The sequence below is a fragment of the Ursus arctos genome, unplaced genomic scaffold, assembly GCF_023065955.2.
Source record: "Ursus arctos isolate Adak ecotype North America unplaced genomic scaffold, UrsArc2.0 scaffold_20, whole genome shotgun sequence".
NCBI lineage: Eukaryota > Metazoa > Chordata > Mammalia > Carnivora > Ursidae > Ursus > Ursus arctos.
In genome coordinates, this window is record NW_026622875.1 from 54,591,474 (window position 1) to 54,618,443 (window position 26,970).

At 47.6% G+C, this 26,970-nt stretch overlaps 1 protein-coding gene across 1 annotated transcript in view; it reads left to right on the forward strand.

Annotated features, from left to right (window-relative positions):
- The window catches only part of TRIM71 (tripartite motif containing 71), a 61,159-nt gene extending 34,871 nt beyond the window's left edge, over positions 1–26,288 (forward strand). The window contains exons 2-4 of the mRNA XM_026496687.3: positions 10,631–10,798; positions 21,354–21,488; positions 24,837–26,288. Of these exons, the coding sequence (XP_026352472.1) occupies positions 10,631–10,798; positions 21,354–21,488; positions 24,837–26,288 (1,755 nt within the window). The remainder of the gene's footprint in view (positions 1–10,630; positions 10,799–21,353; positions 21,489–24,836) is intronic.
- Positions 26,289–26,970: the final 682 nt, after the last annotated feature.

Genomic DNA, 26,970 nt, shown 5'->3' on the forward strand with positions numbered 1-26,970 from the left:
TAATGGGAACATTGTAGGAAGAATGGTAGTAACCTATTAGAAGTAAATTATGTGGGGCCATTGGAGCAACTCATTCATGGGCTCCACGAGTATGGGTATGTATTCAGTCCGTAGCTACGAAGAGCTCCCCACCACTGAGTCAAGGCTCCAGACCCCACCCCATAGACACTAGGTTGTCAGTGGGAGGGTTTCTCCCCTCACTAATTTTTTTCTTATGTATAATTTACATAAACATTATAATTGTACATTTTGATTTTTGACAGTTATACACCTGTGTGACCACCCCTTTCATCAGCTTCTCTTCTGATGTTTTTCACCGTATTTTGTCTTTGTTGTAAGTGAAATTATGCAGTATGTTTTTTATTTTTTCCAACAATTTTTATTTTACTAAAGTTTTAAAAATACACTTGAACATTTTATAACTTAATAAAAGATAACTGATTCTCTGTACCACCCTTTCTTAATACCTAGTTTGTCCCTTTAAAAAAAAAGATGTGTTTTTGTTTTTTATGTTTTAATTTCAGTTTTATTTTAATTCCGGTTGGTTAACATACAGTTAGTTTCGGGCGCACAGTGTAGTGACTCCGCACTTGCATACGTCACCCGGTGCTCACCACAAGTGCGCTCCGTAAATAGTATATTCTGTTTTGATTTTGGCTTTTTCCAGCAAGCATAATTGTTTCAAATGCACGAATCTGAAAAATACTGCAGATACACCATAGTCTGTTTCTCTGTTGATACAGAAGTTTTCTGTTTTTGAAGTGGAAGAATTTTTACATACTCCAGTTTTATTTAAGTAAACAATTATTAAAAACTACGTTTGGTAGGCAGTAATCCAAGACAATTCTGGGGCGCCTGGATGGCTCAGGTAAGCGTCCAACTCTGGATTTCAGCTCAGGTCATGATCTCAGGGTTTGTCAGCTCCGTGCGGTGTGTGTGGAGGGAGCCTGCTTAAGATTCTCTCTCGTCCCCGGTCAGCCTCTGTCCCTCCCCCCTCTAAAAAAAAAACCCCACCAAATTCTGGCATGTCTTCTCTCTCTCTCTCTCTCTCTAAGATTTTATTTATTTATTTGAGAGTGCACGCACAAGCAGGGGGAGGGGCAGAGGGAGAGGGAGAAGCAGATTCCCTGTAGAGCGGGGAGCCCGACTTAGGGCTCCATCCCAGGACCTGAGCCAAAGGCAGATGCTTAACCAGCTGAGCCACCCAGGTGCCCCACGATTCTGGCATGTTCTGAAGTGTCACTCATTGTCTGAAATGTAACTTGGATCGGTTGGAGGAACCCCCAAGCACGGGTGTGTCAACTGCCAGCATGAAGAAGATACTCCTTGACTGTGGGGCTCTTGTTAAAGCCTTCAGAAGTGGGAGAGAAGCTCCAGGCAGTGGGCAGTAAACCCTGCAGGTCTTGGTGGGTATGGTCAGCCGGGAATGTGCCTCAGGCTGCATGGGTTGGGCAAAGATAACAGGGCTCTGACCAGGAGACAAATGAATAGTCCAGGAAGCGAGGAGCTCTTGCAGGTTGGCTTCCCCAGGGGCAGACACCGGAGAATGCGTTTATCAGCAGCTGTGTGAGGCAGGGAGGAAGCAGGATGGAGGCAGGCCCAAGGAGGGCATGACTGCCATGCCCTCGTTAAGCAGGGGGCAGAGCCTGACTTTCTGTGTGGAAAGGGAAGGATAGAGCTGGTCGAGGGAGGATATTCCAGGTCACAGAAATGAGATGAACAGAGGCTTAGCTGCATTCATCCCTCATGCACACCCTGAGTGGCCATGTATATTGTCCCACACATAGTGTTTTGTGACCTCATGATTAATACTTTAAAAAATTAGGGTGTCTGACTGGCTCAGAAGAGCTTGTGACTCTTGATCTCGGGGTCATGAGTTTGAGCCAGACACTCATTGGGGTTAGAGATTACTTAAATAAATATTTTCCAGAAAGAGAGCAAAAAAATTAAATGTGTCTTTTTGTGACTTGCAAAGGCTCTGAGAACTGCTAACTGTAGCTCAGTGTGGGAGGTGCTATCTTCTGCATGCTGGTTTTCCTGCCCCAAATCCCCATGCCTCCTTCCCACCTCACCTCTGCCCTTACAGCTCACCTGGGGGGTTTCCAGCCCTGTAAAAACTAACTGCAGCTCCCAGAAAAATATACTTGGGCTGTATCATCCTTTTTTGCCTCTGACAGGCCCTTTCTTGAGTCAGGTTTACCGTTGTACCTATCCTCAGCTTTTTTTTTTTTTTTAAAGATTTTATTTATTTATTTGACAGAGATAGAGACAGCCAGCGAGAGAGGGAACACAAGCAGGGGGAGTGGGAGAGGAAGAAGCAGGCTCACAGCGGAGGAGCCTGATGTGGGGCTCGATCCCATAACGCCAGGATCACGCCCTGTGCCGAAGGCAGACGCTTAACCGCTGTGCCACCCAGGCGCCCCTATCCTCAGCTTTAAATAAAAGGAGATGGCCATGGTAAGAAGAATTTGTGAACCTATTTTGTCTGTGACTCTGGCAAAACTGGCAGGTGTTGTGTGCTGTGCTGCCCAGGATGTCACTGTTCTCTGGGGTTTTCTCTCAGAATGAACTCCCTTTCATACTTTTTTTTTTTTTTTTTTAAGATTTTATTTATTTATTTGACAGAGATAGAGACAGCCAGCGAGAGAGGGAACACAAGCAGGGGGAGTGAAAGAGGAAGAAGCTGGCTCATAGCAGAGGAGCCTGATGTGGGGCTCGATCCCATAACGCCGGGATCATGCCCTGAGCCGAAGGCAGACGCTTAACCGCTATGCCACCCAGGCGCCCCTTACTTTCATACTTTTTAATAATTCTGACATTTCTGGGGACCATAAACTGGGTTATTTCTCTTTTTATCAAATCTGCAAGTAACCTCAGCTAAATTCAAGCGTTCTATTCGGAAACAATTTACTCATCTAATTATCTGTGTCTTTTTGTTTTTTTTTAGCTTTAAAAAGGTAATAGTTTTGATTTTGTATAGGTCAATGTCAAAAGCTGTGTGCTCAGGGAGTGTCCTTCCAGAGAGAAGGAACAGTTATGTGAGGGCTCTGAGCCATGGGAACATGGCAGGGTTCCTGGAGTATAAATTGGGGACCCATGTGCCTGACTTCAGGGCTTTGGGACCTGGTCCCACAGCAGGAAAGCAGGTGATAGGGAGGGAAAAAGGAACTTTTATTTTTATTTTTTAAGGATTTTTGTTATTTATTTGAGAGAAAGCGAGAGAATATGAGCCTGGGGTGGTGAGAGGGGAGAAGCAGACTCCCCACTGAGCATGATGTCAGGGCTACATCCCAGGATCCCAGGACCATGACCTGAGCCAAAGGCAGATGCTTAACCAACTGAGCCACCCAGGCACCTGGGAAAGGAGCTTTTAAAGGGGTTGAATGCCTTGTGAGTTGGGGCCCTGAGGACCGGGGCTATGCTATGTGGTGGTTAGTTGGTGTTGGAGAGAGAGGGAACAGTGTTCATTGGAAGTGTGAAATTCTCTCCTAAAAAAATAGGGAAGGGAGGGTCACCTAGCTGGCTCAGTCTGAGGACCATGCGACTCTTTATCTTGGGGTTGTAAGTTCTAGCCCCACACTGGGGATAGAGATTGCTTAAAAAAACTAAGTAAGGAAGGGAACACTGATAGGGCTTTGGGGTTAGCGCAGAAACCTCAAGTGAACAGCACATGACTTCAGGATATTCAGACTCCTGCTTCTCTGTTGGCACCAGCTACTGCATTGGGTCAGAAGCTGTTAGAGCTTAATGACATTCCTCTCTGTTTTCAACCCTTCCTTCTCAAATTTGCTATGTCCATCGAGCCTCAGATTTTGCTCTGGAGCCGAGTAAGCTGTTCTGCCCCCAGTTGGGGCTGTTCTTGGACACCCCACTCCACCACCAGGTAGTCTTGACTCCGTTGCTTAGTTTAGCTTGGGAATGAATCTCATTCAGCTAGCTGGCCAGATAGGTAGCCCAAATCTTTGGTTCTAACCCTTGCAACAGACGTGTAAGATTTCTGAGTTTAGAAAGTTAATAGTGTGTACATACCTATATTAAGTCACAACACTACAAAATAATGAATATTAGCATTTCTCCAGTGAAGTGCATGAACTCTCACACTAAATGGTATAGGTAAAAGTCATAAATCATTTTCATGCCTGTTTGGGTTTTGCTGCCAAGTAGCTTATGTAAACACTTTTGGTTTCCAGAGCCTGTTGGATTTTGGAATTGCAGAAAGGGCATCGTGGGTTTGTATGGGACCTCAATGTTTGTGTCACTGGGTGTTTGAACAATACCCTCTGGGACTGATAAGTGTTAATTTTATTCTTAACACGAGGTTTTCCGTGTACATTGCTTGAGACCCCTTCCGCCCTCCACCTCTAGAGACACCCCCAACTAGCAGCCACCCCACCCATACCTTTGTGTTTGGGACAATCTCCTTAGCAGCCACTGAGGATACAAAACACAAGGCTTGCTTTGTTGCTGCTCTTCTGGGCTTCTTTTCAATCTCCATGTCCACTGAAGCCTTCCAGCCAAGCAGAAGTGGACCTTAACTCCCAGTCCCAACATTGACCATCTCATCTGGTGCTCCCCCCGCCCCCCCACTGGCTTTTTGTATAAGTTTGGTCCTGTAGGGAACAGAAACAGGCGCAAACCTCCTTTTTTCATTTGGGTGGAGGTTGACCAGACTTAAAGTTAGTAAGACCGAGAATCCTTACTATCCACCCTTGCAAGTATATTTTCCTTCTCGCACATCAAGTGATGTAGTGATCATATGTGTTGCCAAATTGGAAGAAATGGAGGTGTATAAAGAACAAGGATAATGCAACACAGCATTTTTTGTGATTTTTTTTTTTAAAACAGGAAATGGCTTTAAAATTCTTTTTTTTTTTTTTTAAAGATTTTATTTATTTATTTGACAGAGATAGAGACAGCCAGCGAGAGAGGGAACACAAGCAGGGGGAGTGGGAGAAGAAGAAGCAGGCTCACAGTGGAGGAGCCTGACATGGGGCTTGATCCCATAACGCCGGGATCATGCCCTGCGCCGAAGGCAGACGCCCAACGACTGCGCCACCCAGGCGCCCCAAGAAATGGCTTTAAAATTCTATCAGCAGGTACTAATAAGTTGTGGTACATTCACAGGCAACCTACCATGGAGCCATTTATAAAACATGCAGCTTTCTCCAAGTTAATATAGTTAAGTGAAAAAAGGCTGGTGTAATATACTCCTATTTGTGTCTTTAAAAAAATTCAAAATACAGAATTAACATATTTTTAGATGGTTACATAAAGAAGTAGAAACAATTGAGTGAGAAATTGGGAGATTTTAAAAACTATTTGCACTTACATTGTTTTGCACTAAAAATGCATATATGTTCCCTAGTTTTTTTGTTTTGTTTTGTTTTTGAATAAAGGCTTTATTTTTCAGTAATCTCTACACCCAATATGGGGCTCAGACTCACAGCCCTGAGGTTAAGAGTCTTATTCGCTACTGACTGAGCCAGCCAGCCAGGCACCCTCCTAAAAAAAATTTTTTTAATGCTTCAGCACATCTGGCCCCTCCCTGCCTCTCTCCCCACCCTTAACGAGCCCTCAGCTAGGTTCTGCCAGCTTGAGCTGGCAGTGATTGTGCATGCAGAGGGTACAGTTTCCTTTCCTTCCCCTCTTCCCTGGGCCCCCAGGTCACAGCTCTGGAGCAGCACGTGGCCAGAGATGCAGGAGGGACCTCTTCCTCGGGTTTGGACTGTGGTTTGGAGCACTGGCATTCTGTTTCCCCTAAATCAAGTAAAACCTGGTTTTGATGTTATTTAATAGACTTAGTTTCAGACTGGCTGGACTCTACTCCTTGAACTTGGTTTAATGTTTTGAGGTTTTTTATTAGAGAGTGTGCAGGGCAGCATACACAGGTAAGGCTTTTGGTTGTCCCCCGCCATCCTCCACTTCGTTTCTATAGTGGGAAGCTTAGGAACCCTCTTGCATGGGTGACCTCCTTTTGTCCAGGCCTGTTTGTGGGAGGCCAAATGCCCCCAGTTGTTTTAAGGGATGTGAAGGAAATCTCAAAAACGTTACGTGTACAGCAGTACTATATTTCAGTTGGGGCATCTCCATGGCGAGCAGCCCCTCTGTCCTTTCAGTTTACATTCCTCAGTGATGTGGGTAGTTGTATTTTAAACTGGAAGCTCATTCTTTCAGGGTGCATGGTGCTCTCATAGGAGTCCCCTGGGTGGGTGTGTGTGTGTTCGTTCCTCGTTGGATCACAGGTAGTATAAAAAGTGGATTCCAGAAATGCATACACAGTCTTGTTCATTAACAAAGCACTTTATTTAAGCACTGGCTAAGGTAAACCTGCCTCCGTGGTATTTTTATTTATTTATTTTTTCTTTAACCTCCCTCCTTCCTCTCCTGCTGGGCCCGCATTCCTAGGTCTTTGTCTCTGCCTGGTATTTTAGAAATTATGGGAGAGGAAGGCAGTGGGTGGGGCGTTCTGGAAGCTGGGGGCAGGGAAGAGGGTGGTCACTTGCAAGGTCAGAGGTCGAGCCTGCTCCATTCAGTTGGGGCAGCCAGATTGTCGCCAGGCTACGGGGGGAGGGGGGCTTGAGGGGGCGTGTCGTGCATCTGCCCGGGAAGCCCCAAGCAGGGAGCTCCAGGCCCTGGAATTCCTGCCGCCTGAGGACCACTCCTCCCCCCCCCCCTTCCGGAGCCACAGTTCATGGCCTCTGCCACATTTCTAGCCTTTTGGAAGACATGGGTTCCAGTATATTCTTTTAAAATAATCTTCCAGCTATTTCAGAGGGAATTGCACCCGTGTGTACCCTTACCTATTGACGGTGTTTTCACGAGCTATAAAATTGTGGGTTTTCGACCTTAGAAATTTCAGGTAGAGGAGATATGGGACTTCTAAATGGAACGTGAAGTCTTGCCAAAGTTTTGTGCCAAAGTTTAGCTAGATGGTTTATAAAAATTGACCGTATTTTCGGTTTTTGGATACTGCTGTTTTAAAAATCGGTAGTTTATTAATTATAAGCACCACTATGTTGTTTTACTCACCCATAGCCTTTTATTATCAACCAGCTGGGTGTCCCCCAGCACCAGCCCCACCTCTGTAGCGTCCCTATAGTCCTCCTGCAACTGCAGTGCCCTGGTGCCTCCAAAATCACAGTGTGCTGTAGGCACTCAGGGCTGCATCAGTCCTCTGTGAAATGATGCCAGGTAGGATCACATCCAGAGACCCCACTGCCCACTTCAGAAGTCTGGGCTCTCAGGGATAGGTGTCTAGAGGGGCCCAGTGCCAGGGGCTTTGGGCACCCTGCTGCCACGTGTTTCTTTTCTGGCCACTTCCTCTGCAGAATGCTTTGAAACCTACCATTTGCAGGATATCTCCTATGCACAACGTCATCCAGGCTCTGGATTGTAAACATCTAAAACCCAGAAAAATCACCTTGGTTCCTTGCAGTCACATAATTGGCCCCTGGCTTCCTTGCTTGGCCCAGAATTATTTAAAAGCCTTTTGGTTTCTGGTGTTGAGTCCCTGAGATAGGGTTGAACCCTGAGTGGTCTCCTTAAGGCACCTAGCCAGACCCCTCGTGTTTCACATGAGACAAGCCCAGTCAGGTGACTGACCAGATGGTGCCAGGCTCGGGCTAACAGCCTCAGGTTGTTTTCCACTCACTGTACGAGTGAGAGCAGTTATGCTTGCACAGACTAAAGAAAGCAGGGGGACTCCAGCCAGTCCACACAGCTGTTCACAGAAGAGATGAAGAGAAGATTGCTTAGCTGTTTGGCAGGGGCAGAGGACAGAAGGTTCAGAGACCTGTCCTATTCTAATTTAAAAGGAACCTGGAGATGGGAGGTTTTCACACTTCACATGAACATAGGAGTGATGCCTTTTTTCTCATGACAAATGGAGGGAGCAAAGGGAAGGCAGGGGGTGAGTTATTGAAACGGGAGCGGGCATTGCTTTAGCACCACATTGTAAAAAGAGACTGTCCAGGAATTTCTCCCAAGTTTATCCAGTTCAGCATCTTTTGGTTAGTATTGAAGGTTAGCTTGAGAATTTTAGCTTTATCAGATCAGAAAGATTAGATCAACTGTACGTGGTGAACCTGTTTTAAAAAGCGATTGCGGGGCGCCTGGGTGGCTCAGTTGTTAAGCATCTGCCTTTGGCTCAGGGCCTGATCCCAGAGTCCTGGGATCGAGCCCCACATCAGGCTCCCTGCTCCACTGGGAGAGCCTGCTCCTTCCTCTCCCACTCCTCCCGCTTGTGTTCCCTCTCTCGCTGGTTGTTTCTCTGTCAAAGAAATAAATAGGGGCGCCTGGGTGGCACAGCGGTTAAGCGTCTGCCTTCGGCTCAGGGCGCGATCCCGGTGTTATGGGATCAAGCCCCACATCAGGCTCCTCCGCTCTGAGCCTGCTTCTTCCTCTCCCACTCCCCCTGCTTGTGTTCCCTCTCTCACTGGCTGTCTCTATCTCTGTCGAATAAATAAATAAAATCTTTAAAAAAAAAAAAGAAATAAAATCTTAAAAAAAAAAGAATATGCACATCTATTTAAAAAAAAAGCGATTGGTCTTGGGGCGCCTGGGTGGCTCAGTCGGATGAGCGCCTGCCTTCGGCTCAGGTCATGATCCCAGGGTCCTGGGATTACCCCCCCCCCCCATGTCAGGGCTCCCTGCTCAGTGGGGAGTCTGCTTCTCCCTCTGCCCCTCCCCCTGCTCATGCTCCCTCTCCCTCTCCCTCTCAAATAAATAAATAAAATCTTAAAAAAAAAAGGAACATAATATCCTAAATCCTTTCCTGATTTCTTTTTTTTTTTTTTTAAGATTTTGTTTATTTATTTGACAGAGACAGCCAGCGAGAGAGGTAACACAAGCAGGGGGAGTGGGAGAGGGAGAAGCAAGCTCCTAATGGAGAAGCCCGATGTGGGGCTTGATCCCAGAACGCCGGGATCACGCCCTGAGCTGAAGGCAGACGCTTAACGACTCTGCCACTCAGGCGCCCCCCTTTCCTGATTTCTGAATCCAAAAGTTCCTAGGGAAGCAGTCTAATCCGCTCACCTCCCTTTTCACCCTCTGAACCCTGAGTGGAGAAGGCCTGTTTCCCTGACTGAACTCGTTTCCTAGTGGACGTGCTCTGTGCCATTGTGTTGGTGAGTTAATAAAATAACCTGAGGGGGTGGGAGGGCACTTGTCCACTCAGGTCATGATCTCATCACGTCAGGGCTCTGCGCTTAGTGGGGATTTTCCGTCTGTCCCCCCCCGCCCCCCACGATAGCACATGCTCTCAAATAAATAAGTAAATCTTTAAAATAACCGAAGAGAAGAGAAGCAGCATTCTCTCTCCCACCAGGGCCCTTTCTGTGCATGTCCTTCTAATGGGAACATTGTAGCCCTCCCTCCCCATCTCTGTGTCCTGTGACACTCTGACTGCTTCGGGACCAGGGTGAGCTCCTATTCTGTTCCACACAGAATCACCTTGCCTCCAGTCTCACATCCTGGACTTCACAACACCTAGTACGGTGCTTAGTGCTCAGGGGAAGAGCCGGTGTCAGGCATGTCTCGGAACCAGCTCTTCAGAAGGCTCATGCTGGCCTCCCTGTTCTGCCCCTGCTTGCTGTGTGGCCCTAAGGCGTCATGACCTCTTGTCTTCATCTGGGGATTAAGTGTATTGTGTATGGGAAAGCAGCCCCTCGGACACCGCTTCCCTGCCTGTTGCGTGTTGGCTGGCTTTTCCTCACACGCAGGTATACCGGCGGCAAATTGAAGCGCTGCTCTTGAAAGCAATCCAGCAAACATTTACAGAGAGTGGTACTAAGTGCCTGCTCTCTGGGGGGATACAGCTACACTGGCCCAGTTTCTGTGCCAAGGTGCTTTCGCTCTTGAGAGCTCCTCATTTATCAGCAGGTGGAGGTCGTGCCAACCCTTCTCCCCTCCTAGCATGCAGGGCCCCAGGGAAATACAGAACATCATATAAAGCAGTTCTGTAGCTCGGGCTGCCTCACAGGGTCAGCTCCTTGGAACAACTTGGCAGGAAGAAGAAAGACAAGAAGCTGGCTGACCTTACCCCACTAGCTTTTCGCCTTCGTTCCAGAAGCTTAAGCCTGTAGCTTGCTTGAGTGCCTGGGAGAACCATGCTCTGCTCTTTGCGCTAATCTCCTTGATGGGGAGGGTGGCTGCAAGCTGTGGTGGGAGGGTGATTAATAGTGGCTCCTAGCCATGTTTCACAGATCCAGAAACTGGGGTGGCAAGACAAATTTTTCTGGTATATACTTTCGTTTGGGCCACCAATCTTAGGCAAGGAAACACAATCCTAGAATTTTTCTGCGTAATTAATCTGAGATACGGGAAAATCTCTTACGCCAGGAGAATTGTTTTATTTTATCTTTGTCTTTGGACTCTCTCCATTATACTTCTGAATGAAACGAGTGGACAGAGGGAACTGGCTGTTTTTTCCTTGATTTGGGGCCAAGGGGGTGGGAAAGGAGGGCAAGTTGTGCTCACATTGACTGCGCTGCTCCCTCTTTCTGTAGAGCTGTGCTTGCTAATTGGGAAGATGTTGGCTGAGGGTCTGGAATCCACAGGCACTCCTGTGGCTGCCCCCCTCCCCGCTAGTCCCGAATCTCCCCTTAATGCCTGTCCGCTCTCTGGTCCACAGGTGCTGCACCTGTACTGTGACACTTGCTCGGTGCCCATCTGTCGTGAGTGCACGATGGGCAGGCACGGGGGCCACAGCTTCATCTACCTCCAGGAGGCGCTGCAGGACTCGCGGGCACTTACCATCCAGCTGCTGGCCGATGCGCAGCAGGGCCGCCAGGCAATCCAGGTCAGTCCTTCCCCGCCCTTCACCTGTTTCCCTTGTTCTTTCTTGCACATAAAACCTTTCCTGCTCCCTTTCAGATGGCACGTGTAGATTACTGGGCAGGCTCCAGTGTGTGGGGGCCATGGAACAATGACCCAAGTGAGCTCATGTGACATTCACGCAGCAGTAATCCCTTGGGGAGGTGGAGGGTTTGGGGAGGTGGAGGGTACGGGAACATGAGAAGGGTGTGGCCAAAGTTGACTAGCCAGTCAGGGCTTGTTGCAGACACTTAGCTGGGCCCCCACCACATGATCTGCCTGTTTCTCATCCAGCCCCCTCCCCAAATAGCAAGTGGGCATTAGCATCCCTCAGTCAGGACTGCAGAAAGACTGGGTACTTAATGCTTTCCGGACAGATAACCTCTGCTGTTCAGATTTATTTATCGGTGAAAAATAAGTGAGCAACAGAAGTTTATTTCAAACTTTTCCCTAAGTAATGAAGTCTCCTGGTAACCGAGACCCTTGTTTCTGTTTAGTCCCCATCCCTTTAGGATTAGGAAGGGACATGGGTAACTTTGGGGGCATAGAGAAGTTCTTTTACAGTCAAGCGATGGCATGCCTGAAATGATTTAAAATCTTATTGTCTGGTCCAGGTGCCAAGGTTTTTAAGAAAGGAAAAAATCATGAGGTGTTTTTCTTATCTGTAGGATAAAACTTGAAAATCAGGAAACATTGCTAATCGTTGAGCAAAAATTGAATGGAAAACTTTTGTTTATTTACATTCTTAGAGTATTTGAATAAGTGAATTGCTTAAAAAATAAGATCCTGGTTTTTTGGAAATGCGAAGAATTGATCATGTGCTCTAAAGAAGGGGCAGAAGGATGGTGGAGGTTTTAGTAAGTTTCTCAGCAGCTATCATATTCCTTTGCATGACTTTCAAAAGAGTCAGATTATCTGATATTCAACTCATATACTTAAGAGGTTTGAGAGTCTGTGTTTCTGCAGTGACTCATTCTGGCATAATCTTATGCCAGAGAGGCCTGCTTTCTTTTTTATGTCTTTGGAGTGGCTCTTGGTTGCTCTTAAGTTATTGTTCGTCAGCATCCCCACTAGTGCATAGTTCATTTTATTTCTGTTCTATTTTGGTGAACTTGTTCCTGCAGATGAAGTGCTTTGTGGCTTCCCTTTTCATCCCACTGCCATTAGGACCTGGTCAATTACCTTTAGATGCTGGTGTCTCCTGGACTCTGGCAGCTGTCCACGTCACCTGGGGGAGCTTAAAGACCTGCTGTGTCTGGGTCCTGCCCCCCACACTGTGATATAATCTTACTAACCCCTTTCTCTCTTTGGGTTTGAGAACACTCAGGGGTTCTTGAAACATGTTTGAGAGAATTGCTGGTGCTCTCCGCTTCCTGGGATCTGCCACTCTGGAAAGAAAAACGAGTTGTCATAATTTGCTAGAAGCTTAAGGGGAGCTCTGTGGTTAAAGTGACAATCTCGGAGGTGGAAATTTGAACTTTTTGTGGAGAGGAGAAAAAAGTTGACATGCAGAAGATTTTGTCTGCAGTGCTTAACTTTCTACAGCAAATATAGTCAGTGTTAGCTGAGAGTCTGCTGTGTTGAGTAGTGAAAAGAACCTTGCGGGGGTGGGGTGTGCCTGGATGGCTCAGTTGGTAGAGCATCTTGCTTTTGGCTCAGGTCATGATCCCAGGTCTTGGGATTGATCCCCGCATTGGGCTCTCTGCTCCTCCCTTTACCTCTGTGTTCTCTTTCCCTCTCTATCAAATAAATAAAATCTTTTAAAGAAAAGGAAAAAAAAGAACCTCGGGATGAAGTTCAAATGTGAGTTGGTACTGTGGTGCCTGATGGGGCGTTTTGGGTGGAGGAGCCAAGTGGCAGATGGGTATTTGGGCTGAGGTGGAAGGCTCAGTTTGTTGTTAATCTGTATGGCCCATCCAGGTGCACCTGCATCAGTTGTGAATTGACTCCTTGAAAAAACTAAGACTGTGTGGGGCAGGGGAGGGGTAGCCTTTTGTGGCTCTGGTTCTGATTCTTCAGAATCTACACCCGGCCAGTGATCTGAAGATTGGGGTAGGATTGGCTAGCGATTTCTGTCTGAATTTTCTTATCAGGCTCTCAATACATTGACCATTTCTAAGACTATCTGGCAGCCCTCTAATGAAAGTAGAGAGATTGGTACCTGTTGAGAAGGAAGTCCCCTGGGTGTTGGTAGAAAAAACCACGGCCCATCTTTCCCTCTGAGTTCACTCTCTGATGCCAGCACATGCCTTTGGGGGAAGGGAAGTTGAGGTAAAGATTGAGGACAAGTGAGTCTTGCTCAGAGCTATGGCCACAAATGGCTGCTGGATCTGAAGATAACACATCTATATTCTCGGGGCTCCTGGGTGGCACAGCGGTTAAGCGTCTGCCTTCGGCTCAGGGCGTGATCCTGGCATTCTGGGATCAAGCCCCACGTCAGGCTCCTTCGCTGGAAGCCTGCTTCTTCCTCTCCCACTCCCCCAGCTTGTGTTCCCTCTCTCGCTGGCTGTCTCTCTCTCTGTCAAATAAATAAATAAATAATCTAAAAAAGATAAAAAAAAAAAAAAACCACATCTATATTCTGGACCGTTGGAAGGAAACAGGCATTCTCCAGCCTTCTATAGAGATTTCCCAGAAGGCTTGCACAACACTTCTTATATCCATTGGCCAAAATCCAGTGTTACACATCAGTTATAGGGAAGTTTTGTTTGTTTTTCCTTCCAAATTTGTATTTAAATTCTAGTTAGTTGGGGTGCCTGGGTAGGCTCAGTCGGTTAAGCGTCTGCCTTCAGCTCAGGTCATGATCCCGGGGGTCCTGGGATTAAGCCCCACATCAGGTGCCCTGCTCAGCAGGGAGTCTGCTTCTCCCTCTCCCTTTGACCCTACCCTCTGCTTGTGCTCTCACTTGCTCTCTCTTGTCTCTCTCAAATGAATAAATAATAAATCTTTAAAAAATAAATTCCAGTTGACATACAGGATAATGTTAGTTTCCGGTTTAGGATTTAGTGATTCATTGCTTAACAGACAACACCCAGTGCTCATCACAAGTGTCCTTCTTCTTCTTTTTTTTTTTTAAGTAATTTTTATTTTGTTATATTAGTCACCATACAGTACATCCCCAGTTTTTGATGTAGTGTTCGATGATTCATTAGTTGCATATAACACCCAATGCACCATGCAATATGTGCCCTCCTTAATACCCATCACCGGCCTATCCCAATCCCCACACCCCTCCCCTCTGAAGCCCTCAGTTTGTTTCCCAGAGTCCACAGTCTCTCATGCTTCATTCCCCCTCTGTTTACCCCCCTTCATTCTTCCCTTCCTTCTCCTACCGATCTTCCACGAGTGTCCTTCTTAATCCCCATCACCCATGTAGCCCACCATCTCAGCCATCTCCCCTCCAGTAACCCTTAGTTTGTTCTCTATAGTTAAGAGTCCGTTTCTTGGTTTGCCTCTCTTTTGTTCCCCCCATATTCATCTCTTTTGTTTCTTAAGTTCTACATATGAGTGAAATCGTACAGTATTTGTCTTTCTCTGGCTGGTGAATTTCACTTGGCATGATACACTTGAGCTCCATCCACGTCGTTGCAAATGGCAAGATTTCATTCTTTTTGATGGCTGAGTGTGTGTGTGTGTGTGTGTGTGTGTGTGTGTGTATGTGTGTGTGTATCACTTCTTTTTATCCATTTATCAGTCAATGGACATTTAGGCTTTTTCCATATTGTGGCTATTGTTGGTAGTGCTGCTGTATACCTCAGGGTGCATGTATCCCTTCAAATCAGTGTTTTTCTATCCTGTGGGTAAATACCTAGTAGTACAATTGCCAGATCATAGGGTAGTTCTGTTTTTAACTTTTTGAGGAACTTTCTTGCTGTTTTCCAGAGTGACTGCACCAGTTTACATTCCCACCAACAGCCTAAGAGCATTCCCCTTTCTTGGCATCCTTGCCAACACCTGTTGTTTCCTGTGTTGTTAATTTTAGTCATTTGCAGGGGAGTTTTTATCCAAGTTCACTATAGCCTTAAATAAGATAGAACCTTCTGTTACTTTTCATCTGATATTAGTAGAAAGTCAATGGTCATGATAAGGGTGATGAGTCCTTTATTGGGCATAAGTTGCCTATGTGGTTAAAAAAAAAACATTAGTACTCTTCATGTTAAACAAAAGTGATAGATACTGTGCCATTTAGCACAAAAATTAGGAGGACTGAGCTTGATGACTAAGCATAATTTTTAAAAAATTTTGTAAATGAAAATGGAAATTCATCTAGACTTTCTGGACTACTTTGGTTCTCTGATATCTGTTTTTGTTCGATCACTTCATTTATTTATTTTTTTAAAGATTTTTAATTTATTCATTCAACGGGGGACAGGGGGAGAGCGCACAAGCAGGGGGAGGAGCAGAGGGAGCGGGAGAAGCAGGCTACTTACCGAGCAGGAAGCCAGATGCCGGCTCGATCCCAGGACCCCGGGATTATGACCCGAGCCAAAGGCAGATGCCTAAGGACTGAGCCACCCAGGTGTCCCTGTTTGATAACCTTTATAGACCATGTAACCTGCAGGAACTCCTTGCCATGATGGAAAGTTGACCACAAGAAATGCTGAGAATGCCTACTGTTTTATATGAATTTATATAAACTAGCCGAGAAAGTAGATCAAGAAAACTTTTTTTTGTATTACAAATTACTGTTACAAATATGGAAATGGAAGAACAAAATGTGGTTGCTGTGCCCACGATCCCAGATCTTATTAACCATAGGCCTCTGTTTTCATAAGGATTAACAGTCCCTGTTTACTGAGGGCACTGAAACAGGCACTTTCTGTAAAGCCTGAGGTTTGGGTGTCATTCTTTCCATTTTGCAGAGAGAAAACTTTGCTTGAAAGAAATTAAGTAACCCTCCAGAAGTCATACTAACAATGAGTTGAGGAATTGTAGTTTGAACCCAGAACTGATGGGCCTCTCATTTGGGAGGCAGCTGTGCATTCTCACACAGTATATATACGCAAATGTGAGCAGGAAGGTTGAAGAACTCGAATACACCATGACCTACTAACATTCCCCTCTGCTTGTCTTAATTAGGGTCCTTGGTTGCAGTTGAATGAAAGGAGATGAATAGTCTCAGGTGACCAGGTAGGAGAGTATGGATGCATCAGGCTTCAGGTGCCCAGGGATTCAGACCTTGAGGCCAGCAATCTGTCACTTAGCTCTGCCTCTCTCCATGGTGACCTCATTCTGCTGTTGAACATGGTTGGCGTGCATGGGCACCTCTTCAGTCTTGCGCTGTCCTAGCAAGCCATCCTCGGGGAAAGAGTGAGTTTCCTTTTTCCTCTCCTCCTCTTCCCTTTTGGGATGGAGGGAGAGGTTGGAACCTCCATTTGTAAAATTTCAGGGAAGGGCCCTTGATTGGCCTAGCATCCTTCACTCCGTCGGCACCGTGCCTGGATGGCACTGATCGGAAGCGTCCTTTGGACCAAATGAATAAGGATGAGCACATCACAGAAGTAAAGGCCACTGGCCACACCACATCTGCCGGCAGATTTAAGTTCTTACCAACTTCACACCACCCTTAGTGAGTATCAGTGACCTTTTACACTGTATCTGAACTCAGGACAACTTGGGACTTGTGTGTCTTCATTTCCTTTTTCCAGCTTTTGTTTAGAAGAAACTATTAGGCGCTCCATTCCCTTTCTTCAACCAGGAACATTTATCCATTATTAAATTAAACGTGTCAGATGTACAGTTGACTATGAACCACATTTCCCAAGTTCCAACGGTGAGAGACTCACTGCTTTGTCTGTATTTAGCTTGAGAGTCTTAGTTCTAGAAAAAACACGCGGAAGTAAATTCTCTCAGTTAATGCTGTTTGGTCCTGTAAAAAGAATGTACCGTCATGAGGGTCTAGAGTTAGTGCAGCAAACGCAGCGTGAAAGATGTCTGTAGTGTACCTCATCGATGTTTTAAGGCTAAAGGCTAACCACTCATTTCTTATTGCTTTGTAGAACGTTCTCTTACTTTCACTTTGAGTCTTCCTGAATATATAACATTTTGGCCACTTAACGTAATTAGAGCTTTTCATAAGGTGCACTGATCCCCCGAGGTGGGGGAGATACCCATAACCAGGAACAGGAGTATAGTTGCTCTCCACATAAAGAGAGCCTTGAGCACCACTGATTGTAAATCGACCTAACGAAGGGAAAAGTGCGCTGACGGTTGTAAGATGAATCATAGTTTCAAAGGTATAAAATGTGATAAAATTATACTTTAGCGTGAACTACAGTAGTACTCATATCTGGTTTTGTGGTCTGGAGTTTGTGGGTGACATTTGCATTCTGTCATGTTCTGCCTATCAGAACACTTTCTTTTCTTTTCATTCCTTTTTTTTTCTCTCTCACTTCAATTCATTTGACAGAGGGAGAGCGACAACCAGACTTCCCGCTGAGTGGGTTGTTAGCCTGATGCAGGGCTCCATCCCAAGACCCCAAGATCAGGACCTCAGTTGAAGTCAGGAGCTTCACCGACTGAAACACCCAGGCGCCCCTATCAGAACTCTTTCCACACGAGTCCTCTGGCCACCTCACTTTCCCTAGCAGATATCATCAGTCGCTTTCTGTGCTCTTCCCTGTGAAACCCAGGTGGCCTCTGCCTCCTCTGTACTAAGTGGCCGGCACTCAGCTGGCATGCATACATTTGCCTGCCCAGATTGAGACACTCAGCTTTCAGCTGTTTGATTGGATCTGTTAATATCTAAAAGATAACTTTTCCCCCCCTCAAGCCCCATTGCTTATTGGGTAATTTTTTATTTTCGTTCTTTATTGCAAATTGTATGTTTCTGTTTTTGAAATTTACTCAGCCCTTTACCTTCTGTCATTTCCCCACCCCACCTGCCTCTTGTTTCCTTCAAATGCCCTGTTTAGATAATGGAAACTAGTTTGGCAGGTCCTGGTCTGCACTTCTTGGAATGCAGTGCTTGACGGGACTGTGTATGATTTGGAAAAGAAAGCTCTATGTTTTGTCTCGACACATAGGGCTTTTATGACTCTCAACCCTAGGAATGATCCTATCCTTACACACTTGGGGATCCCTCAAATTACAGTAAGGGCTTTGTATCCCTTCTACCTGATTGAAAGATGGAAGACACAGTTCTTGTCCTAGAATGGGAATTCCAGACCCAAGGGCCTGCTAGGGACGTAGTAGAAAACACGAGGGAGCAAGCCTGGCTAGGAGACAGTAGGTGGAGAGGTAAGTAGACATTTGCTGTGTAAACCCACTTGCTACGCAGAGGGGGTGGTCACTGCGCTCTCCTGCCAGTTCTTGCCCTGCAGGAATGTAGGCCTGTTACTTCGTTTCTTCTGGTTTTTATGGAGAATCCGTTGGGTAAGTAATATGGCATTGGTATAAATAGAAAGCACTTGGCTGCCTCTGCTTTCCACTGAGGAAGCTAAGAAATAAACGGACAGAGGCTGGGTTGCCTCAGTCGCGTATTGACTCGGACACCAGCTAGTGCTCATTAATACCGACACCTCGGAAGACCGGGGGTGTGGGTTCCTAAGTTCTCTCCATCTCACCAGCCCTTTCACACTAGTGCTGTGTGGTGCTGGGCTGCTGCGCTTCAAACCACAGTTCCGGACGTTGGGAAAGGGGATTTCCTTCTTCCTTTTGACTTCCTGTTCTTATTGGCAGCAGTTTTTCACCCAAACAGGAGGTTAGCTCCAGTTTCCAGCTTCGGCCTCTTCCAGAATGAGCTGGGCACGACCCCTGGTCCCTACCTGTAACCCCTACTCTCCTCTCTTTGTTCTCTTGGCCCAAGGGTGGCCACTGCTGACTGCAGGCATGGTCTGTCTGTCATCCTCCAGTGCCCTTTGCCCTGGCAGTTCTCCACTTCCTGTTCAACCCCATTTTCTACGTTAAATTATCTCTGTTTAAATGTCTAGTGAGGTTTCCCATCTTCTAAATCAATCCCGACCACCTGAGACATTTGAAATCTGCCAAGTCCGTTACGAGACCTGCTTATGTGCATTCACTGATTGGTCAGTCTAATTTTTTAAATCTTTTGGTAATTTGGATGTTTCCATCTGCATCAGTTTGTTTGCTACTGTTTCCTAGGGCTGCTCTAACAAATTACTATAAACTGGTGACTTAAAATAGTAGGAATTTATTCTCACATAGTTCTGGGGGCTAGAAACCCCAAATCAACGTGTCAGCTGGGCTGTGCTCTCTGAAGGCTGGAGGGAAGACTCTTATCCTGCTTTTTCCAAGCTTCTGGTAGTTGCCAGCAATCCTTGGTTTTCCTTGGCTTGTTACCTACATCACTCCTCATTTCTGCCTCTGTCTTCACGTGGTCTTCCCTGTGCGTGCCTGTCTTCATATGGCCTTGAGTAATTTTCAGGCATTGCATATAGGACTCCCCCTAGTCCAGTATGGCCTCTTCTTAACTAGTCAGTCTGAATTTGGGAGAGACATTATTTAAACCAATATAGTTAACTGCTGCTTTGATAAATATGGTTATGGCCATAGACAGTTAGCAAGTGTAAAATATATAGAGATCATTCCTGCTACGTACAACCCAGTGGCTATGTATCCTGGTCTGTGTACCTGACCCCACGCAGTTTGGTATGTCATGACGCTAGGGACAGGGTAGTAAAGGTGGAACAGAAACATGATGGGAAGGTGTCTTTCACTGCCAGTTTCAGGAAGGAAGTGGCATCTGAGTGGGTTTTGAAATTTAGGGTGAATTTGGAAGAGAAGACATTCCAGGCCATGGATAGTCTATGAGCATTCCAGATCAGTCCAAGTGCCACCTCTGATCTTTAGGCCTCACAGGGATTGGGGTGGAGAATGCCACAAGCAGTTAGCCGTGGCAGCCACGGGCGGGTTGGGGGCAGCTTCAGTGTGAGTGTGACTTCCGTGCCATTGTTGTATCCTCTAGACTAAGAAGATTAAGGGGGGTTCCCCAGTTGTAAGTGACTGAGTCACTGCTGTTTAATAAAAAGCATATTCATACAAATAAGGCTTGCTCGTGTATTGTTTGATTCCATTTCTGTGAAATATCCAGGATAGGCAACAGTGTAGAGACCAAGCAGATTATGGTTGCCATGGGGGAGCAGGAGGGGAGATGGAGAAGAACCGCCTAATGGGTATGGAAGCTTCCTTTTGATGATGGAAGTGTTTGGAGCTGGGTGGTTGTGATGCTTACACAGCGTGGAGTGTGCTAAGTGTCAATTATGGTACGTTTTATGTTCTACCTGTTTGACCACAATTTAAAAGCAGAATGGGTCAGGAGGTGTGAGTAGGCCTGGCTACATGACCGAACCTGTCTGACGGGAGCTAGGTGGGATGAAGGGAAAGGATGCTTGTAGCCTTATTGCAAGTGTTTCTCAGCTGAGCACTGTTGGTAATCTCAATGTTTTACTCTGCGAGCTGCTGTGCTGAGCTCCTCCCATGTATCATCCTGTCTTTTCCTCCTATTGGCTGAGGTTGCAGAAGGCTAGGCAGTTGCCAGGGGCCTTGCAAATAGTAGGACATGGAGCTTGGGCTTGACGCTGGGTTACCGGACTCCTAGGACGACTGTCCAGCCTGCTTTGCCCAAGTGGCGTCAGTTGTAGATGTGCTCCACATGCTGGAACCCCTTGGTCCAGGGCACACTCATGGTTGGTCAGCCATGAGCGATTCCTGAACCCAGACCAGGCTCCAAACCCTGTGTGCTTCTCTAGGCCCCTCCTGATGTAGGACGGAACACCCTATGACCTGTTGCACATTAGCAGTTTGGAATCCCTGATTTAGTATCTCAATATCTCAAAGAAATCCTTGTGGCTTTTCAAGACACATCATGTAATATTAATGAAAACACTGGGCCTTCTGTCTTGATTAATTTTTTATGAACAATAATACGTCTGATTAAACTGGCTGATTTACCTAGAGCTGGTGGTACAGGGTGGGGCGTGTGATGGTGCAGGGATGGTCTGGCAAGCTGGCTGACCACAGGGCATGGAGTGCATGGTTTCTTCAGATTAGATAGTATCCCCAGTGTCACTTGGGGTCGGAATAAGCTGTGCTGCTAATGATGTGACAGGATCATGATGGGGACCTGCTGGCCTGCAGCTATGATGCACCTTGACCTGAGCGCTGTACCAGCCTGTAGGGTTTTCCCAGGTGGTGAGGAAGGCCAAAAAAGTCTGTGGGAAGTGGTTCGTGTGATGGGAGTGGTACATTTCACATCCAGTCCTCGTTCCCACTTTTCGGCTTGGACCCGACCACACTGGGTTCACTGGGTCAGAGAAGCTCTTGTTAGTGCTGAACACTCACCGTGTAGGTGCTGTTTCCCGTTCAGAGAAACCCAGCGCTTCCCAGCAGCTCCTTCAGTTACATGTCAGACAGGTGTCGTGCTCTCCTTGCCTGCCTGCCTGCTTACCAGGGAAGTGGATCAAGTGGTCTCGGGGCCCAGCGTGTTCCTAGCTCTTCGGGTTTGAGACAAGCAGACTTAAATGTATTGCCTGAGGAGTGGAGGTCCTTCTAATGCCATGAGCGTGTTCTCGCTTTTCCAGCTGAGCATCGAGCAGGCCCAGACGGTGGCGGAGCAGGTGGAGATGAAGGCAAAGGTGGTACAGTCGGAGGTCAAAGCCGTGACGGCAAGGCACAAGAAGGCCCTGGAGGAGCGGGAGTGCGAGCTGCTGTGGAAGGTAACGGCCTCCTTGGCTGGCCTGCAGTTTTTCAGTGAACTGCAGCAAAGCCACGAGGATTCTCATGTCAGATCCCAGATCCCAGAATTTAGAACACTTGGAGGTTTTCCATGAAGTTTGTTGGCAGGAAGATGCGAGGGTCCCTGTAACATTGTAGGTGCCATCTGAGCACTGCAGCCACAGGAAGCCTTTTCAGAAGTAGTTGGGTTCCCAGGAGTGGAAGGAGCCTCCCGGTTTATGTTGCACACTCTCAAGAAGACAGAAGGGGGCGCAGTCGAGACTGTCGTTAGGAAAGCAGGCTGCTAGGAAGTATCTTTATTTTTGGTGTCCCGCCTGGTTGCCCTTCCTGACCCCTTATGAAAAACCAGTTGTCCACTAGGGAGGGCAGCGAGCGAATGCAGCAGGAAAGAGTGCCGAGCACGCTGGTGTGCCGTTTAGTTACCCCTCCCAAGTCCTCATCCCAACATTTTCTTCTCTGATCTTTACCCCTGCCCCAGGAAGTGGGGAGAATATGCCTACGAATGGGCCAGTACCTCAAGTCAATTCAGCTCTATAATGACATTCTCTTAATGTGTGAATAAGACTGTACACATAGCTGGGGCGCCTGGGTGGCACAGCGGTTAAGCGTCTGCCTTCGGCTCAGGGCGTGATCCTGGCGTTATGGGATCGAGCCCCACATCAGGCTCCTCCGCTATGAGCCTTCTTCTTCCTCTCCCGCTCCCCCTGCTTGTGTTCCCTCTCTCGCTGGCTGTCTCTCTCTCTCTGTCAAATAAATAAATAAAATCTTAAAAAAAAAAAAAAGACTGTACACATGGCTGATTAAAAAGGGTGCACTTAGGTGTGTGCACGCTCGCCTTAATCATCTGAACTATGCAAAAGTGACGATGGGATCTCAGTTCCTGAAAGTGATTCCCACCAATCACTATGCCCTCAAGTGTTCTGGAAGGCTACGGTGGGTTTTGCCTTGCATTTTCCGTTTAGTTAGCTCATAACTAATTGCTTTCTGCCTCTGCTGACCTCTCAAGGAATATGGCTCCGTTGCCTTTTGACGAGACGAGAAGAATCCTTGGGTAGAAAAAAATCTTTCAAGATTTAATTCAGCACATATTTTATGCAGGCACCTTTGTGGGCCTGACATGATTTCCAGACACTCACATGCCCCCATGGTTTGCCAGGCTCATGCCACCCACGAATGTTAATTATAACTGAAAGGGGCCCGCTTCATGCAACCTGAGAGCTCTCTGGTGAACTCTGCCACAAACTTGCTCTTCTGGATTTGCTGATGAAAAGGCCTTTGTGCAAAGGAGTTTCTGCAGATCTCACCTTAGGTACCCTCCCTCCTGTGAGGCCGACTCCTGTCCTCTCCCTAAAGGCAGTTCTCTTTCAGGAGGCATGGGAAGCAAGTTTTTAGTCTTGGAGAAGCAAATTTGGGAGAAGAGTCGGTCTCTTTGTGTAACATACTTTGTTTCTAATCCATTTCTAAACACTCCTTCTCAGATAACCTCCAAAATATGCGTGTTCATTCTGGGCACACCTCAGTCCCATTTGTCTTTACTTTTTATTATGGTACCTCCCCCAAATCCTGTAGGAGTCCCACTCTCTTTTACTAATTACTAACTTTTCTGCCCCTCCCAGCAAAGCTTGCCTGCCTGTCTCTGCCATGCCATGTCCTTGTTACACTTCTTTTTTTTCTTGCACTCCCCATTCCTGAAGGTATTTGAGTGCCGGGTGACCCAGTTTTGGGTGTCCAGATGCACTCATGCTTGTGGCTTACAGATTTCCGGTGGACTTGGCTGCCTTGTGGGATTAGCTGCAACTACCTACTTGAGGAATCCAGACCAAAGCCCAGAGGTTTGGCCCAGTGCAAAACCAAAGGACAAAGCTGCTTTTTGATCTGTCCCCACATGGGCCCCTCGGCACATACGTGTCCTGCTTCCAAAGTGGACAGATGGAAAAGCATTAATGGGTCAAAAATCATATCATCATCCCCCCCCCCAGGGAGAATCTAACTGAAATTCAGGCCTCCCCAATAGTGGAGTGTTATTCTGAAATAGACTTTCTGTAGCATTCTGATTAGTAGAGCTCTCAGAAGTCCTGGTTCTCTCTACAAGATGGCATGAATCAGCTGGGTCACACATTTATCCTCTTCACAGGGGAAATCACTTTGAATTGGAGGACTTTTACTGATTTAATGCAAAAGAATGGAGAAGTGGCTCTGTTTCATTGGTCACACAAAATCCCACATTCCCGAATCGTGGGTTTGGGAACCTCAGTAGCAGAATTATTTTAGCAGGTCAGAATTCAGGTTTATATATTAAAGCAATTTAGACTGAGAGGGCTCCTCTGGAAATACTACAGGCCAGTGGTTTCCAAAGGCTTATTACTATGTCCAAATTTGGGGTGTGTGGCCTTTCAGGCTCCCTGTGAAGACAGAAAACCACGAAGAGGACGATGGGAAGTGTGGCAGGGCGGGGAGGTATAGATTATCATCTTGAATTAGGTTCTCATCAAATCCCTTCACTCTGTCCACACACAGCCCCCCTCCCCCCAACTCTGGGCCGGGGAGTGGGGTGGGGCAGGGGTGGTAGAGAGGAGCAGAAATCATTGAAGAGATCGTAGGCTCTGTATCTGTGCTGAAAACTCAGCCCTCCGGTAGGGAGAGCAGGACTGGCCTTGTGCACTAGTCTCCTGGGAAGTCTGCTGGTGAGGGCAAGGACCGTGTTCTCTCTTGGTCATTATGCACCTCCAGTGCCTGGCACAAAGCAGGTGCTCAGTAAACATTAGTTATATGGCTGTTCTTAGCTTTTATATTTTATTTCTAAGTGACAGGAATAATAAAAGAACTCCCTTATATCCTTCACCCAGATGTACTGATTATTTGCATTTTGCCCCATTTTCTTCCTACTCTGTATGTGATTCGAGCGAGAGTGAGTTGGCGTGTTGGAGTCAGGAGGCCTCTTTCCCCCTGGATACTTCTGCGTTTATTTCCTCTGAGCAAGGGCGGTCTCGTCCATCATCACAGGTGCTCAAAAGCAGGAAGTTCAATCTTGGTAGCGTCCGGTGTCTAGTGCCCGGTCCCTGGTCAGTGTGCCAGCACCGTCTTTAACCTCGGCACCCCCAGTCTGAGTCCTGCGCTGCAGGTCGTTGTCTGTGTGCAGTCTTCTCTTGTAATTGGCACAGTCCCTCAGCCGCTCTTTGTCCTTGGATCTTTGCCATTCTGAAGAGCACGGACCAGTTGTTGCTGTGGGTCTGAGGGTAACTTACTCACGATCCGTGGCAGGTGGTGTGTCAGGTTTTTTTTGCTTGCCTCAGAGCCTCTGCCCTCTGTCCTTGCTCTCCCCTCTGCAGGTGGAGAAGATCCGCCAGGTGAAAGCCAAGTCCCTGTACCTGCAGGTGGAGAAGCTGCGGCAGAGCCTCAGCAAGCTCGAGAGCACCATCAGTGCCGTCCAGCAGGTCCTGGAAGAGGGCCGGGCGCTGGATGTCCTGCTGGCCCGGGACCGCATGCTGGCCCAGGTGCAGGAGCTGAAGACCGTGCGCAGCTTCCTGCAGCCCCAGGAAGACGACCGCGTCATGTTCACGCCCCCCGACCAGGCCCTGTACCTCGCCATCAAGTCCTTCGGCTTCGTCAGCAGCGGGGCCTTTGCGCCTCTCACCAAGGCCACGGGCGACGGCCTCAAGCGGGCCCTCCAGGGTAAGGTGGCCTCCTTTACCGTTATTGGCTACGACCACGATGGGGAGCCTCGCCTCTCGGGGGGCGACCTGATGTCAGCCGTGGTCCTGGGCCCTGACGGCAACCTGTTTGGTGCCGAGGTGAGCGACCAGCAGAACGGGACGTACGTGGTGAGCTACCGGCCGCAGCTGGAGGGCGAGCACCTGGTGTCGGTCACCATGTGCAACCAGCACATCGAGAACAGCCCCTTCAAGGTGGTGGTCAAGTCGGGCCGCAGCTACGTGGGCATCGGGCTCCCGGGCCTGAGCTTTGGCAGCGAGGGTGACGGTGACGGCAAGCTCTGCCGCCCGTGGGGCGTGAGTGTGGACAAGGAGGGCTACATCGTCGTGGCCGACCGCAGCAACAACCGCATCCAAGTGTTCAAGCCGTGTGGCGCCTTCCACCACAAATTTGGCACCCTGGGCTCCCGGCCCGGGCAGTTCGACCGGCCGGCCGGCGTGGCCTGCGACGCCTCCCGCAGGATTGTGGTGGCCGACAAGGACAATCATCGCATCCAGGTCTTCACATTCGAGGGCCAGTTCCTGCTCAAGTTTGGTGAGAAGGGAACCAAAAACGGGCAGTTCAACTACCCTTGGGACGTGGCGGTGAACTCTGAGGGCAAGATCCTGGTCTCTGACACCCGCAACCACCGGATCCAGCTGTTCGGGCCCGACGGCGTCTTCCTGAATAAGTACGGCTTCGAGGGGGCTCTCTGGAAGCACTTTGACTCCCCCCGGGGCGTGGCCTTCAACCCGGAGGGCCACTTGGTGGTCACCGACTTCAACAACCACCGGCTCCTGGTCATCCACCCCGACTGCCAGTCCGCGCGCTTCCTGGGCTCCGAGGGCACCGGCAACGGGCAGTTCCTGCGCCCACAGGGAGTGGCTGTGGACCAGGAGGGGCGCATCATCGTGGCCGACTCCAGGAACCACCGGGTGCAGATGTTCGAGTCCAACGGCAGCTTCCTGTGCAAGTTTGGCGCCCAAGGCAGTGGGTTTGGGCAGATGGACCGCCCGTCTGGCATCGCGGTGACCCCCGATGGGATGATCGTGGTGGTGGATTTCGGCAACAATCGGATCCTCATCTTCTAATCACGTTCTCTAGGCTTCCGTGTTTGGGCTGTGCGTGCGTCTCTCTCTCTCTCTCTCTCTCTCTCTCTCTCTCTCTCTCCTTTTGAATTTCAAAGAAGAAACAGTCTCAGGGAAATTTCTTTTTTTCTTTTGTTTAAAGAGAACAAGAAGAGTACAACATTGCTTAAGTCCTACCTCATCTTTATTTTTTTACAGATGAATGTACTTATCTTTTCTGCAGGGATTGAGCCTGTGACGTGATAATTTCTATCTACCTCATAAATCTTTACATTTCCTTCTCCAGCAGGCCCTCTGCCCTCCTCCCCACCCTCACTCAGTGGAGTTCACGTTCCCCTCTGACCCTTTGTGGGGCGTGATATGCACAAGCCTGGCGTCTCTGTGGCTGGGGGGGCACTGGATGTGCGGTGGGGTGTATTCTGTAGATTGAGCCAAGGAAACATGAAAGAACTACTAAGTAAAAAAAAGAAAAAAAGAAAAAAAACTATAAAATGTGGAAAAATAAGATTTAAAATGCTGAATTATAGAGTATTTGTGTTCTGGAGAATACTGTGTTTATGGGATTAGATTGTGCTGTGATCTTGATCTTTTTAGGAACTCTTTTTTTTTTTAATTTTTAAATTTTGTTTTTTTAATGCTGCAACAGAGAACTGTTCTGTGTTCTCCTTTAATACCTCAGTGTGTT